General features: G+C 35.1%; 2 protein-coding genes and 1 long non-coding RNA gene across 5 annotated transcripts; 1 reads left to right on the top strand and 2 right to left on the bottom strand.

The window, feature by feature from the left end:
* Nucleotides 1–7,974: 7,974 nt before the first annotated feature.
* On the bottom strand, nucleotides 7,975–10,473 carry LOC139781154 (GTPase-activating protein and VPS9 domain-containing protein 1-like). Its single transcript, XM_071719986.1, has 6 exons — nucleotides 10,121–10,473; nucleotides 9,702–9,935; nucleotides 9,335–9,591; nucleotides 9,021–9,232; nucleotides 8,555–8,940; nucleotides 7,975–8,485 (listed from the first exon to the last, which is right to left on the bottom strand). The coding sequence occupies exons 2-6, from the start codon at nucleotides 9,789–9,791 to the stop codon at nucleotides 8,447–8,449; spliced, it is 984 nt and encodes a 327-aa protein (XP_071576087.1). The 5' UTR covers nucleotides 9,792–9,935; nucleotides 10,121–10,473; the 3' UTR covers nucleotides 7,975–8,446.
* Nucleotides 10,474–12,095: 1,622 nt separating this feature from the next.
* Nucleotides 12,096–14,016, top strand: LOC139781156 (probable ATP-dependent RNA helicase DHX37). 3 transcript variants are annotated; one of them, XR_011720440.1, is made up of 5 exons: nucleotides 12,096–12,490; nucleotides 12,567–12,768; nucleotides 12,832–13,043; nucleotides 13,123–13,464; nucleotides 13,868–14,016. XR_011720440.1 is itself a non-coding variant. In XM_071719988.1 (5 exons), the coding sequence occupies exons 3-5, from the start codon at nucleotides 12,841–12,843 to the stop codon at nucleotides 13,945–13,947; spliced, it is 366 nt and encodes a 121-aa protein (XP_071576089.1). In that variant the 5' UTR covers nucleotides 12,101–12,490; nucleotides 12,567–12,768; nucleotides 12,832–12,840; the 3' UTR covers nucleotides 13,948–14,016. The 3 variants fall into 3 exon arrangements, 2 of the variants coding, with proteins under 2 accessions (XP_071576089.1, XP_071576088.1); XM_071719988.1 differs by having other exon boundaries at nucleotides 12,101–12,490; nucleotides 13,123–13,220; nucleotides 13,883–14,016; XM_071719987.1 differs by having other exon boundaries at nucleotides 12,102–12,490; nucleotides 13,123–13,220.
* Nucleotides 13,227–13,968, bottom strand: LOC139781157 (uncharacterized). The gene is made up of 2 exons (XR_011720441.1): nucleotides 13,888–13,968; nucleotides 13,227–13,719 (listed from the first exon to the last, which is right to left on the bottom strand). It is a non-coding gene; the product is annotated as an uncharacterized lncRNA (long non-coding RNA).
* Nucleotides 14,017–14,093: the final 77 nt, after the last annotated feature.

Here is a 14,093-nt window from a genome sequence, read left to right as displayed (position 1 = left end):
AAACATTTTTAAAAATGTTAAAAATAATGGGTTAACAGACCTTTTTTTCATTGAAAAAACATTTATTTTAACATTTAAAAAAACATTTTTTTGATGTTTGAAAACGTTTATTTTAACATTTAAGAAAAATGTTTTTTTAATGTTTAAAAAATTTTTATTTTAACGTTTAAAAAGACATTTTTTAGTGTTTAAAAACGTTTATTTTAACGTGTTCTAAAATGTTTTTTTAACGTTTGAAAAACGTTAATTTAAGATTTGAATAAATATTTCTTTCACATTTAAAAAGTTTTTTTTAAATATTTGAAAAACATCTTAAAAATTGTTTTTTTATATATTTATATTATTAGTTGTATAAAAATCTTAGTATTCGTATTAAAAGAACATTTTTCAAACGTAAGATGTTTTTCAAACATTTAAACAACCTTTCAAATGAGAAACAATTATTTTTCAAATCTAAAATAAACGTTTTATAAACGTTAAGAAACATTTTCTATTTATAAACTTAATTGTGTGCTCATTGATAGGCTTTAAAACAACAAAGTACTTTATTAAAATTGAAAAAATAAATGTTAAAATTTTATTTTTCTCATTATTTTATTTGAATATATTTCTATACAAATATCTATATATTATTTATATATAGATATTTATATATATATTTTTTTCTTTTATATGTAATATATTTATCATTATATATTTGTCACGCGTCACCTTTTACTCTCCGAAATCCCATGTAGATAAACCCGAAAATGTTAACCTTACGTAAATGAACAAGAGCTGGACAGTATATCCCTTATGAAAAAGTAGTACTGGTTTTAATACTGGAAAAAGTATTGGTGAAAGTACTGGAGACATAAGTACTCAAAGTACTACTAAATTCGACCATACTGACTTCGTCAGTACTCCTTCCCAGTACTCATCCAATACTCATTCAGTACTCCCTCCAGTACTCCCTCCAGTACTCTTTTAGTACTTATCAAATAATCGTGAGATACTAACGTATGGTACAGGCGCAGTAGGGGAGAGTGGACACCCTTGAACCACGTTTTTTCAAATCACATTAAAAATGTAAATTTAAAAATTTTAATAACTTCATTATAATATAAATGAGACTATTCGATGTTTAATATAATAAACTTTGTTTGTAAATGATTTAAGAAGTAAATTTTCAGAAATATTTTGCAAAAATAATGATATTTCGAAATGCTGCATTTGTCACAGTGGACCCCACGCGTGGGGTCGATTGAGCCATAGCGTAGGGTACACTGTGACATGTAATGTGAAAGGTAGGGTACCCTGTGACACGTAGAAGAGATCTGTTTAAATCCTGTTTATTACAAATCTTTGGTCAATTGAAAAACCAAGACTGTGCTAGAGAACCAATTTATCAATAATCTGTGCCTATTAGTTTCTTACAGTACTGGCAGTACTATCATGATAGTACTCCGAATATTAATCTGATAAAGTACTGACCACTTCAATACTTTGGAGTACTAATGAGTATTATTGCTTGTAGTACTGCCAGTAGGGGAGACCGGGGCCTAACCGTTGCCGGGGTTGAACCGTCAAATCAAATCTCTCGGAACCTGTATATTGTGCGAACTCGCTATTAACATTGTAAACGCTGCTTATGGTACCCATGTGACCAACGGAGTTTCGGCAGGTTACCTGCCGTGTTATGATTTTTACGAGGGCAAACGTGTTTTCGGAAGGTGAAAGTTACATTTTCTGCGCGTGGAAATTTTGTAATATCTGCAATAATATTTGCTCTCCAAATCTCGAGGTACGTGATTATAAAGAGTAATGCATGCTGAACACGAATCCAGTGTAGTTTTTTCATTATCGTTGATGTCTAATATTTCGTGGGCGATCAAACCTGAAACTTGTGTTTGGGGTTAATCCGTCAGTAAGCAGTCCGGGTGCATTTCCAAGGCATTTCCAGGCTCACTGCATATGGAATATGGATGAGACGGGAATTACAACCGTTCAGACACCGAATAGAGTCATCGGACGTCGAGGAGTGAAACAAGTCGGGCGAGTGACTTTTGCGGAAAGAGGAACCCTCGTAACTATTTTTTAATAATGTTTCGCATAAAAATTTTAAATAAATTTTTATATTTTTTTCTTAAAAAACAATTATTAAGATGTATCTTATCATTTTTCAGGATTAGATGTACGTATATGTATTGAAAATGCAGTGTGACGGTTAAACCCCGGCATTTTTTAGATTTCAATTTTTCCACCTTTGTCGTTTTTGCTCTATACCGGTTAAACAAAGCGACGTAAATAAAAATTTCCTATATAAATTTTGTAGCTAAAGGTTCACTCTTTACAGTGGTATACCACATTTAACTAAAATTATTTATTTTCTTGTTAAAAATCGGCACCGAAAAAAAACTGACGGTTAGGCCCCGGTCTCCCCTACTGTAAGCACTGACAGACACAGTACCGACCATTCTGCAGTATTCATGAGTATTAACATACTAATACTCTCAATACTACGAGTACTGTTCACTCAGTACTGAGTACTGATTGCTAGTACTACTTTTTCGTAAAGGATCCCATGTAAAATATCTTTATGGGAGATTTTTTTTCCTCATCGTTCTTTTGGTTCTCATTGTTCTCATCACTATTCTCGTAGTTTTCAGAGTTATCATCGTTGTCATCTGAATGAGCCTCGTTATTGTTGCCGGTGTGTCTGTTAATGTTAAATATATCTCTATAATTATCGTTATTCTCGAAATCAAAGTGTTCAGAGTACTCAAAATGATCAGAATTATTAGAAAATTCAGAATGGTGAGGAAGTTCAGAATGATGAAAAAGTTAAAAATAATGAGAAAGTTCAGATTCTTTTTGATTATGAAGAAAATCTGGTATTACGGAACTTTGGCTTTTAACGGAAGCATGTGCTTGCTGAATATGCGATTGATCGAATTCAATTAAAGAATCTGTTGAATTGAGTTCTTCTACAACTTCAACATTCACTTTCTGCCTTTTAACTTTCTTGGAAAGCTTATGAAACGGTGTTTTTTGGCATGTTCTAAAATAAACTGCAAATAAATTTAAATGCTCCTTTTCCTGGCGGTGAGTTCTCCTTGGGAAGTCGAATCTCGCTCGGTTGGTCTCCAGAATACGTGCCGCTTAGCTCAATCAGTTACGAAAGAAGGAAAACGTACTCGTCTCGTCCGAAGAAACGCAGCAAGAGCGGCCATGACACTAAACGAAGAGCGAGGAAAGAGGTGGGGGCGCTTTGAAAGTGGCGACTCACGCGTCGCGCCATCTGAATGAAACGATCGGGCGTTTGCAAAACGCGAAGGAATTCGAGCGCAATATCTGAACACACTCATACATATATACCCACTCGGCATGTAATATTTCAGAGGCATTTCTGCAAAATTTCATTTAAAATATTACATCTTTTATTAATATTTCAGAAATTTTTCACGACCGTTTCTACATCATTTCGACAATGACTACGTTTACACGGCACCGTTAATCGGGTTTTATAACATCGGTAGTTCTTAGGCCGGTCAATCACAGCTATTCCATTCTTCTGAAGAATGATTACGATTGGTCTTCCTGACAACTACCGATGTTATAAAACCCGATTAACGGTGTCATGTAAACGTAGTCAATGTTTCAATGTCCGCAATTATTTCAAATGCGACCATGCTGAAAGATTTCGGCAATGTTATGAAGTATTTCTCAAATATATCTACGAAATATTGCGGAAACACTTCAGAGATGTTTCAAATACATTTTACACTAAAAAAAAATGTTTCGTATTAGCAGACCCTGCATAAAACGTCTTATTCAAAAATATTGTTTCGCATTCACGAGATTTTGTCATGAATTCTACTTTGCAACAATCTCGGATTGGATCACGGGTCAATACTTTTCAGTGCGATACTGGGAATAGAACGTGAAAATCTTGTATACCTCTGAATCCAAAAACAATTAGCAAAAGAAGTGAATCTTTTTCAATGCGAGGGTTCGCATTCGTTTAAATGTTATCTATTGCGATTGAATGCGAGGGATGTTTTGAGCCAAGTGAATTCTTTTTAATGAGAGAGTTAGCATTCGATAGAATTCTATTGAATGCGATAGAATGAGAGGAATATTTGAAATGAATTGAATCCTTTTTAATGCGAGAATTCGCATTCGTTTGAAGGTTATCGATTGCGATTGAATGCGAGGAATATTTTAAGCTAAGTAAATTCTTTTTAATGCGTAAGTTCGTATTTGTTAAAATTTTGCCACTCCGAAAGGAGATTCGAATACTTTTCAATACGTAAGGGCGAAATAAAATATATACTTGACTGTTTCAACATCGCAGCCAGGCGTGTGGTGGGGATAGCGCACACAAGGAAAGAGCCGTGCACACTGTACATGCGCACACGTACACGGCTCTTTCCTTGTGTGCGCTACCCCCATCACACGCCTAGCAGCAGTAGCAGCAGTGCTGAAACGCAAGATTGGCTGGATCGGCATGCTTCGTGCTCGTGCTATTCATTATCCCGTCCAATCCCGTCGTGAAATATTTAGTGTATTATTTCCTCGTGAAAACAAGTGCAATTAAGAGATTAAGTACAACTGAAATGCTGAAATATGTTTCTATACATATTCATTCGTTCCACTAAGGAATTTGCAACAATACCAGCTTCCAAAGTCCCACATTTCAGACTTCTATCGGTATTGGTTAATGACCGAAAGAGGTATGGATGACATTCAAGCAGATATGGAAGCACTAAAAACGTTTGACTACACCCGGAAAAAAATTGCTGATATGAAAACTCTCCCACGAGGCAAGTTACTGCTACATTATTTTTAATACAGTGACCCATATTTATATTATTTTACATTATAATTGTGTTTGTAGGTGATAGAGAGACTCGAGGAGAAACTCAGGAGGAAGAACGTGAATCCGATGACGAAAATGAAATGCCCGAAGAAATGTGAAGATTTGCTCAATCCCTGAATGAAGATCAGATTGAAGACGATAAATTTCCAGATGAAACAGAACCTACTAACGAAGATCAGGAAGGCCTTTCCGAAGAAGAACGACACGAAGGAATGGAAGCCTTCTTACCAAATTGGGAAAGTAGACATCCGGAACAAGAGCAATGCAATTTAATGCACAGAATGCTGTTAACCAAATGTACGAACCTGAAAATTGCAGCAACCCACCGGTCCCATCAAATAATTTCCATTCTTTTCCATCCACATTTTTCATTCTTCCAAGTGATGTAACGTTAAACGAAGTAGTGTCATTATAAGCGATTGTGACCATTGGTATGTCACGGAATTCTTTCAGACAATTCCGTGACATATCCATCGTCAGGCTGCCTGATTTCATATGAAAATTATTTTATATGAAATTGGGCAATGTCACGGAATTGTCTGAAAGAATTCCGTGACATACCAATGTAATTTACTTAGATTATAAACCAAAGAAACTCTTATTCTATTCATCGTTTATTGTGATATTTCAAATATTTTTTTAAGTATTACTTCAGACGCTTCAGACTGATTGTGAGATATATTAGCTAATACCCTGAGAGTACAACATGTAGTAGAGCTTTATAAAGCAGCTTTACTTAATTTTTAAGCAAGTTTCATTTTCTCACCTGCTGTATTTATAATTAAACGATTGTAATAAAAAAAATTATAATTTTAAAGTTTGTCTATTTCTACTTTGTCATAGAAAAGAATATAAACCTCTATTTGCTAATACTTCCGAATCCTTTTCAATACGAAGCATTGATGCCAAAAGTCGCATTCGACGCGGATGAATTTAATGCGATCCAATACTTTTCAATGCGAAGCCTCAACCACTGCTGTCTCACATTCAGCGCGGTAAAGTTTTATGCGAACCAATACTTTTCAATCCCTTTCTTCGCATCAGAAAGCAGAATTCAGAAGTATTCAAAATATCAATACTTTTTAATTCTTTTCAATCCGACATTTTATGCAGGGTTTCATTTGCAAATAATTTTCAAATCGTTGACGGTAATACTTGAAGCTTTCTTTCTTGGCGTCGAAATTTTCAAATGATGGTAGAAGAGCGGCGTTGATTACGGGTTGAATGGCTTGTTGTTGACTCCTTTCTTGGTGTTGAGGCGTTAATCGATTAATCAACTGCTGCTGGTTTTGATTCATTACGCTGATTATGTGTTGAAACTGTACTGCGTCCATCCTTGAGATCTGTTTGCTGTTTCCTTTATGACACGTTATGTAGACGAATTGTTTACCTCGTCGTCAATTGTTGTAACGGGACCAAGAATTCGAGATGTATTTCTTATAATAACCCACAAGCTCCCAGCCAGCGACCTCTACAGTAATGAAACTTACAATACATGAAAAAAATCTGCTTAATTTGCTCCTTCATAATATGCATTTTTCATAATTTGCTCCATTTTACTTTTTTTATAAATAATTAAATGATAAAGTTAATAACAATGTAAACGTTAATATAAGCGAAAATCATTAGAATTTGTAGATTCGCAAGGTACAGAAAAATTGCTCCCTTTTCGTTTGAATTTGCTCCACCTTTACAAACTAATTATCTACAGTATTTATTAAGAAAAACGTAAATAATTGCTTTATGCAGTTTGGAGGTTATCAAGAAATTGTGCGCATGCGCAGTATTTAGCGCCTGCGCAACAGAAATCAAGCGCGCCATTTTTTAAATTATTCATTTTTCTTTAATTTGCTTTATACAATTTGCGAGATACCAAAAATATCAATCCATTAGAATTTGTACATTCTCAAGGCACAGACAAATTGCTCCATTCTTATTTCAATTTGCTCCACCTTTGAAAACTAATTATCTACAGTATTTAGTAAGAAAAAAATTAAAAATTATCGTTTTATGCATTTTGCGGGATACCAATCATTAGAATTGTACATTTTCAAGGCACAAACAATTTGCTCCATTTTTGTTTCAATTTGCTCCACCTTTAAAAACTAATTATCTACATAAGGCATGTTGCATCACATTTTAATGTACATGTACTGAAGTGAGATGCGACATTCCCTTATTCCTTATTCCTTTATCTTATTCCTTATTTTTCTCATTGTGACTGAGCCCTTATGCTATGCTTATGATTCGTATGTATTTGGCCGGAAATGAACGTCTTTTTAAAGAATCTCTATATGAAATCGTTTGTATTTTGTATGAAAACTTTTGAAGTGCAATTGAAAAGGTTTGTGAGTTATTCGTTTAATTGTAATTAATTATTTATTTTTACACCATGCATTTAGCCGAAATAGATAAATTAATAAAAGTTTTTATATGGAATCGTTTGTATTTTGTATGAAGAGTTATGAAGTGTGATTAAAAAGGTTTGTGAGTCACCCAGATAATTTTAATTAAATATTTATAAACTCGGTAATTAGCCGAAATATAGATTTTTAGTTATTCATGTTAAAAGAAGAAGGCGCTAGTGTTCCCGAAGGTCCGTCTGCAGTCAGAATTAATATATATAAACGTTTTAAAAATTATTTTATACTGAAATAAATAAATATACAGGCTATAAGCCTGTATAGCTATAAGCGATAGTTGCTAATTGCGTTCCATCTTGAATTTTTTTTACAGTCGTTTATTAGGATTGCCCTGCTTTTAAATTGCACGCTTTTAAATGTATTATTATTAAACTACTGATATCGATATATTATTAGTAATTTAATATTAAAGCTTGACAGAGTGACGTAAACTAATTCGCTCATAGTATTAACAAGTATTATGCGTTCAAATTCTCGAAAGCTATAGCTTCTTTACTATGCTCTCTCTTTATGTCGATCGATTCGGATAAAAATCTCCGAAGTCTTTCTTTCTCTCGCGATATTCCTGACACATAATCCTAGAGTAAAACAGTACAGAAGCTCTACGAAAGTGGCGATATTTTTCAAGGATCTGGTTCGAGTCTCGGCTCTTGGGGAAGGTGCGCATGTAGAAAGAGTACGTCAAGACAGTTTATCCTGCTAAATGGTTATCAATTCTCTATAAGTTCTGTATTGTTTACACATAAATTATAGAATATCTAAACGTTTCTTTTTTTTCGATGTCCTGCGAAATTGTACAATAGAGTTACAAATAAAAATAAAGCCACACTTTACGTATATTCAGTCTTTGCTAATGTTACATAATAACGTGCGAAAGAACTAACAGACTATTTAAGAGGCTATTTAAGAATTTTAATCAAGATACTGGAAGCATAAAACTGTTCAGCTAGCTTTACACAAGATATTGGTCTTCTTCTTTATGAAATCGTCAAATTATGATTATGATACATTTCTACATTATCACCAGCATCGAATCTAATCTTATTTATCGTGATACTCTTGAGAAACTGTTAATCCATTGTCTTAATAAACTCGATCGCGGCGCAGAACTGCGTCCACCAATATTGTTCCTCTCCCTCCAATCGATTCCCGTAAAAGCTGTCTACATATTGAACAGTCGATACAACGACGGCGGATTAGTCTGAAATTAAGCACACGTTAACAATCACTCTTCTTGCTAAAATCACATATTCTCTTTTCAATCGCATACCTTGATTATGACATAGACCAGCACGGGAGTCAGATCGTCGGCAACAGGTATGCCTCTTTCCGACGCCACGGAGAGGAGATTCATGATGGTAGTCGCGCAACGAAATACACACTGCAACTTATCCCTAGGAGTCTTATACGCCGATATCACAGCCAATTCAGCCTGCGCCCATGACCAGGGGCATTCGTAATGATAAACCTTTGGAATGCGTAGGTCCTTGTGATTTGGAGTTACGACTTTCGCCAACTTTTTGATGTGACCGTGAAGAAGCTGGTCCCTATATACATCCCCATCTTCATTTAGATAGAGCGCATTGTGGTATACCCGTGCCATGACGGTTCTTTCCACCACGACTCTCGCCAAATCTAACTGGTTGGCGCTCGCCGCTGAAAGTAAGAAGTAAGTTCAGACGTCTCTGAGCTCTCCGCTAAGATCAATTGCGAGATAAATAATTATATTCATGTACATTGCCAGATCGGATCGTTGTCCATTTCCGCGTGGACCTTTCCTAGAAAATTATCCACGAGATCCTGTTTCTCGTCAGCTAGCGTAAGCTTTTTAAACTCTTCGCAGAAACGCAGGAGGAAAGCCTCCTTTTTTTCCAAAAATACCCTCACACAAACGGATACAAGATGATTATTGATAGCATCCTGATCGCACTTAACTCGCACGCATAATCTGGAAAATATTATTATTAAACGGTTAACATCTTACATTTAAACATATTTTACATTTACTTATACATTACATACAAAGATGATATTTATATATAAACAGTACCTATCTAAGTGAGCTAATGTCGACAGCAATCCTTGACGACATCTGCTTAAATATGCGATATAAGGAGATCGTTTTTGATAATCCTCTCGAAGTGATTTGAAGAGCTTTCTACATCCATCGTCATTAAATAGACGCACGCAACGTAAAGTTTCATGAAGATGAACTATTAATGCCCTATCCTGCAGGTTTATAGCTTCTGCCAATTGTAGTTGTAAAAACGCAACCAGTTCGTTTTCTTTCTGCGACCAACAATGTCTCTGTAATAAAATTTTATATGCCAATATTTGAACATTAAGTAATTAAGTAATCCATAAAAAAATCACACTTTGTTTTGTACGCCATGATTAAAAAATAATACAATAAATACCTCTGAAGTATTCCATGGAATGTGTTGAAGGTCAGCAGTGCTAAGTACTAAGTACCAGACGTAATTTTCTTTTAGCATCCGCAAAAGCATAAGAGAGTTCTACATTATTCAGATCGATTGAAAGTCTTTCGTCTTCCACCTCTTTTGTACGGGACTGATTGCTTTCGACCGAGGCTGTATCGCTAGCTGCGCTTGGCTTTCTTCTGTATTTCGCTAATATATCATCGGTAGTATCTGAAATTAATCAAAAGAACAATTTATTACTGTCTAAAACTTGCAGGAAAACTTTTCCTTTTTTTTTAGCATTACTTTCCGATTTATCTTCGATTCGATTCTACAAAACTATTAAAACAGAAACCGTTTATATTGTAACAAAATAATATACGATAATTGTTAATAGTTATTTATTAATATCTTACCGCCCGCGACATTACCGGATGATGTTACATCTTCCAACATAATCTTGCGTAATCTGTGCCTGCACACATCGACGCCGTCGCCACCAGCTTCTCGATCGAAACATCTGTCGTCCGTCACGCGGATTGCTTTACCTCTACGATTTCTCAATGACAATTTTAATTTACCAGGAGCATTCTCTGGACTTAGCTTGGCTTCAGTTTCGCCATTTGCTATGACAGAACCCTCCTGCTGATGTTCCCCATCAAGCCTCACATTCTCTTCCTCCGCCTGAGTCTCCATTCGCGCGAAGAGCACGTTGATCATCTGCGTGAGAGTCGCATGGGCTGTTGTTTGATTCATCAGGTTGCGCGATGTCAAGTAAACGTTGTAAACAGTACGAATTGTTAACAATACCGTACCCTCGTGTATCTCCACGTGCTGGCTTGTCATTACAGTCAGCAAAGCTTTAATAATCTGCAGCTGCACACCTTCATCGGTCTGTAGACCGGTGAAGCAACCGCAAATTGTCTCGACAATGCGCACAATCAGCAGCTTGTTAGGCTCCGTTGAATTAGGCACATTGCCAGTGAGATGGCCATATGCGATTAACTTCTGCAGGCAGTCCAGTGCTGTGTCATCACAATCCGCGGTGACTTGCTCTGACATGCTAACTCAAATGGCAAGAAGTACTTCTCAGCGGTAATGACATTTGAGTCGCTCTTGGGCTATGGCAGGGCGTTTGAGATAACCTCTTCACCCTGCACAACTGGTACATCCCATAGAGCACAAAATGTTTTTAAAATATTTTTTAAATATTTTTTAGGAAGATTAAAATAATTCACAAAAATATTTTTTGAATGTTTCTATGTCCGCCAGATCATGTCAGAAAAATATTTTCAAAAATATTTTTATAAGATTGCAAATAAATATATTTAATAATATTTGTAAAATCTTTTAGAAATATTACTTCAAAAAATAAAATATGTTTAACCCAATAAGTAATAATTGTGTTTCATGTTTGAAAGATTTTTTTAATATCTGTAAAGTATAGGTACATCTTTTTTTTTATATATTTGAAAAATATACATATCTATCTTGTGAATGTCATGATTTTGCTTCGCCAGAGACCTGCTTATATTAGCCCTCAACTGAAATTTACTTACGAGTTAGTCTTACCATTATGCGCCGCCTAGCAGCGTCGTTCCAAACTAGCACGGAAAGATGCGCTATCATGCATCTTTTAATTAAGAATATTTCATAATATTTCAAAAATATTTGAAAAAAGATTTTAGAACCAATAATAGATTTAAAATATTTTTAAATATTTTGGAACAAGATTATAAAACAATAAATATGTTGATTTAAATTAATATTTCAAAAATATATTTCAAATATTTAAGAAAATATTTCCTGGGTGATAAAGAAGAACATTTTTATAAATATTTTTAAAAGATTCTCAAAATATTCTTAAAAATGTTATCACAAAAGGTTTTTTAACTTTTTTAAAATATTCCTAAAACCATTTTAAAATATTTCTTGCAATATTTTTATAGAAATATTCAAAAATATTTTTTGAAAACATTTTGTGCTGTATGGGATCTTTGATCTCGTTACGGAGGTCCTCTGCAAGATGGAAATATATGAGTGACAAACTTAATTAGCAACTATCGCTTATAGCTACAGGCTTATTATAGCCTGTATATTTATTTATTTCAGTATAAAATAATTTTTAAAACGTTTATATTAATTCTGACTGCAGACGGACCTTCGGGAACACTAGCGCCTTCTTCTTTTAACATGAATAACTAAAAATCTATATTTCGGCTAATTACCGAGTTTATAAATATTTAATTAAAATTATCTGGGTGACTCACAAACCTTTTTAATCACACTTCATAACTCTTCATACAAAATACAAACGATTCCATATAAAAACTTTTATTAATTTATCTATTTCGGCTAAATGCATGCCCTAAGAGCACAGTTGACGGAAAATCGACGGCAAGTCGACTTTTATAAGTCGACTTCTAGTCGACTTCTAAAAATGGCGGAAAGTCGACTAAAAGTCGACTTCTAAATAGTCGACTTCTAAAAATGGCGGAAAGTCGACTAAAAGTCGACTTCTAAATAGTCGACTTATAAAATGACGGAAAACAGTCAAGCGGCGCGTCATGCATCATCAATATGGCGGCGAATCTCGAGGAGGCTGGAGGACCAGATGAGTGGACCAGAGTTTACGCGAGTGCGAGGAATACGTGCCGCGAGACAGGACACGATAAGACGCCAGATAGTTCTTGCAGGTATGGCGGATCAAGTCGCGAGAAAGGTTTTGCCCGACGAGGTAAAAGAGGATCAGGATAAGGCCAAGTGGAAACATGCTTACAGGTTAGGTATGGTGTGTTATTAATTATCATCGATAATTAAGACCTATTGAATGCGACCTCTCCATTCTGTATCATCTTTCAGAACACCAGAAATGAAGGAACCTGTGTTCATGCATTCTTCGTGCGTTCTACGGAAAATCAGTCCGGAATAGGTGGTTTATAAAGACGTGTACGAAACGAATAAGATGTACATGCGAGGTGTCACGGTGATAGAACCCGAATGATTGCCGAAATTCGCCCATGCTATGCCATCTTAGTGAACCATTGGTTGATCCACCGCCAAGGTATTTTTATCACAATTGTTGCTTTATAATGTTTTTCCTACTTATTTATAAAGATATTTATAGATATAATCAATGAACCGGGAAGATCATTTGCCGCGTGTCTGGTACATTCGGAAAGGCCGAATGGGCACTACCATCGATGGATATAGAGCATCCGTGGACGGTGTCAAGTGGTTAGCGTATTTCTTCTTGGAGGGTCAAGTGTGCCCTAAGCTGAAACGATTTGTCCCGTCGCTGCTGACGACACCTGGGAGCATTACCAAGTCATGGGCCAGGTAAATCGTTATTCTATCTCCTTTCGATTTCACGTTGATTCATCGAATAGATTACATTAATTCAATACGATTTTTTCAGGTTGATACCACGCACTCAAGCAATAGTACAAACGCTGCAGTCACAGGGAGTCGTGTCCAAACACAAACTGCTAGAAATCTGGGGTTCGGATAAAAAATGTGAGATTTTAATTTATAAAATAATATTTAGATATTATCATAGACTTCTATACAATACTAGACCGCTGACAGACATCTCGGCCGTGATGCTTGCCGCCATGTTGATTTTAGTCAAGATATGCTATACTACTATTCTATACAAGTGGTTTTATACAAGATTTCTATACAATAGTCTGGCATATACAGAATGTCCAAAAAAAAGGGTTTAATACTACAGGAGTAGTGGTTCGATTTCGGCATCCAAGTACGCTACACGTCGAGAGCATGACTTACAAACTTATTGATAACATGTACCAATATTTAACACAAAAACATTCGCCTGCTTCGTTATGTACTGTAATAACGAATGCAGATAAACGCACATCATGAGCAACTGAACACCCGATAGTGACTTATTGTTAATTCAATATGGCCGCACCCTTTACTAATACTTGCACCTTGCACTCGCATCAGCTTTTCGGCAGTGCGTCCATAGATGTTAGTGGTCTAGTATAAAAGTCTGTGGATATTATATATTTATAATAATATATATATATATATAAAATATTATTATATATTTACAACATTATGATAATAATATGATATATATTTATATAGCTAATTTTGCATATTGTTTCGCGATTAACGCTGGAATGTTTTAATTTTAGTTCTGTTATTGTCAGCTTACCAGAAGTGGCTGCCGGAATCCGCGCACGCAGAAGTGGCACAGATATGGCCGCCTAATTAAGAATAAAACATTAGGATTGTAATTATACAGTTTTTTAGATAATTAAATTATTTTATATATGAAAAAAAATCGAAATGCATCAGTTTTAGCCCTCCAGCAAGGGGTCGATTGTGTATCTTGAAATAATGAGGTAAAAATTACAAAAG

Source organism: Temnothorax nylanderi, unplaced genomic scaffold (assembly GCF_030848795.1).
Source record: "Temnothorax nylanderi isolate EJ_2023f unplaced genomic scaffold, tnyl_v1.0 TNYL_tig0319_pilon, whole genome shotgun sequence".
Lineage (NCBI taxonomy): Eukaryota > Metazoa > Arthropoda > Insecta > Hymenoptera > Formicidae > Temnothorax > Temnothorax nylanderi.
Note: the sequence above shows the minus strand (reverse complement) of the source record. Positions and strands in the feature narration are given on the sequence as shown.

What these genes read in the sequence shown, in the direction of transcription:
- LOC139781154 (XM_071719986.1), bottom strand. Translation starts at nt 9,791, where the DNA reads ATGCTTTTGCGGATGCTAAAAGAAAATTACGTCTGGTACTTAGTACTT. An exon ending in TTCCATGGAATACTTCAGAG is followed by an intron (nt 9,592 to 9,701) that starts GTATTTATTGTA and finishes ATTTTATTACAG; the next exon opens with AGACATTGTTGGTCGCAGAA. An exon ending in TGGTCTATGTCATAATCAAG is followed by an intron (nt 8,486 to 8,554) that starts GTATGCGATTGA and finishes GCTTAATTTCAG; the next exon opens with ACTAATCCGCCGTCGTTGTA.
- LOC139781156 (XM_071719987.1), top strand. Translation starts at nt 12,841, where the DNA reads ATGAACCGGGAAGATCATTTGCCGCGTGTCTGGTACATTCGGAAAGGC. An exon ending in ATTACCAAGTCATGGGCCAG is followed by an intron (nt 13,044 to 13,122) that starts GTAAATCGTTAT and finishes CGATTTTTTCAG; the next exon opens with GTTGATACCACGCACTCAAG. An exon ending in CTGGGGTTCGGATAAAAAAT is followed by an intron (nt 13,221 to 13,867) that starts GTGAGATTTTAA and finishes TTTTAATTTTAG; the next exon opens with TTCTGTTATTGTCAGCTTAC.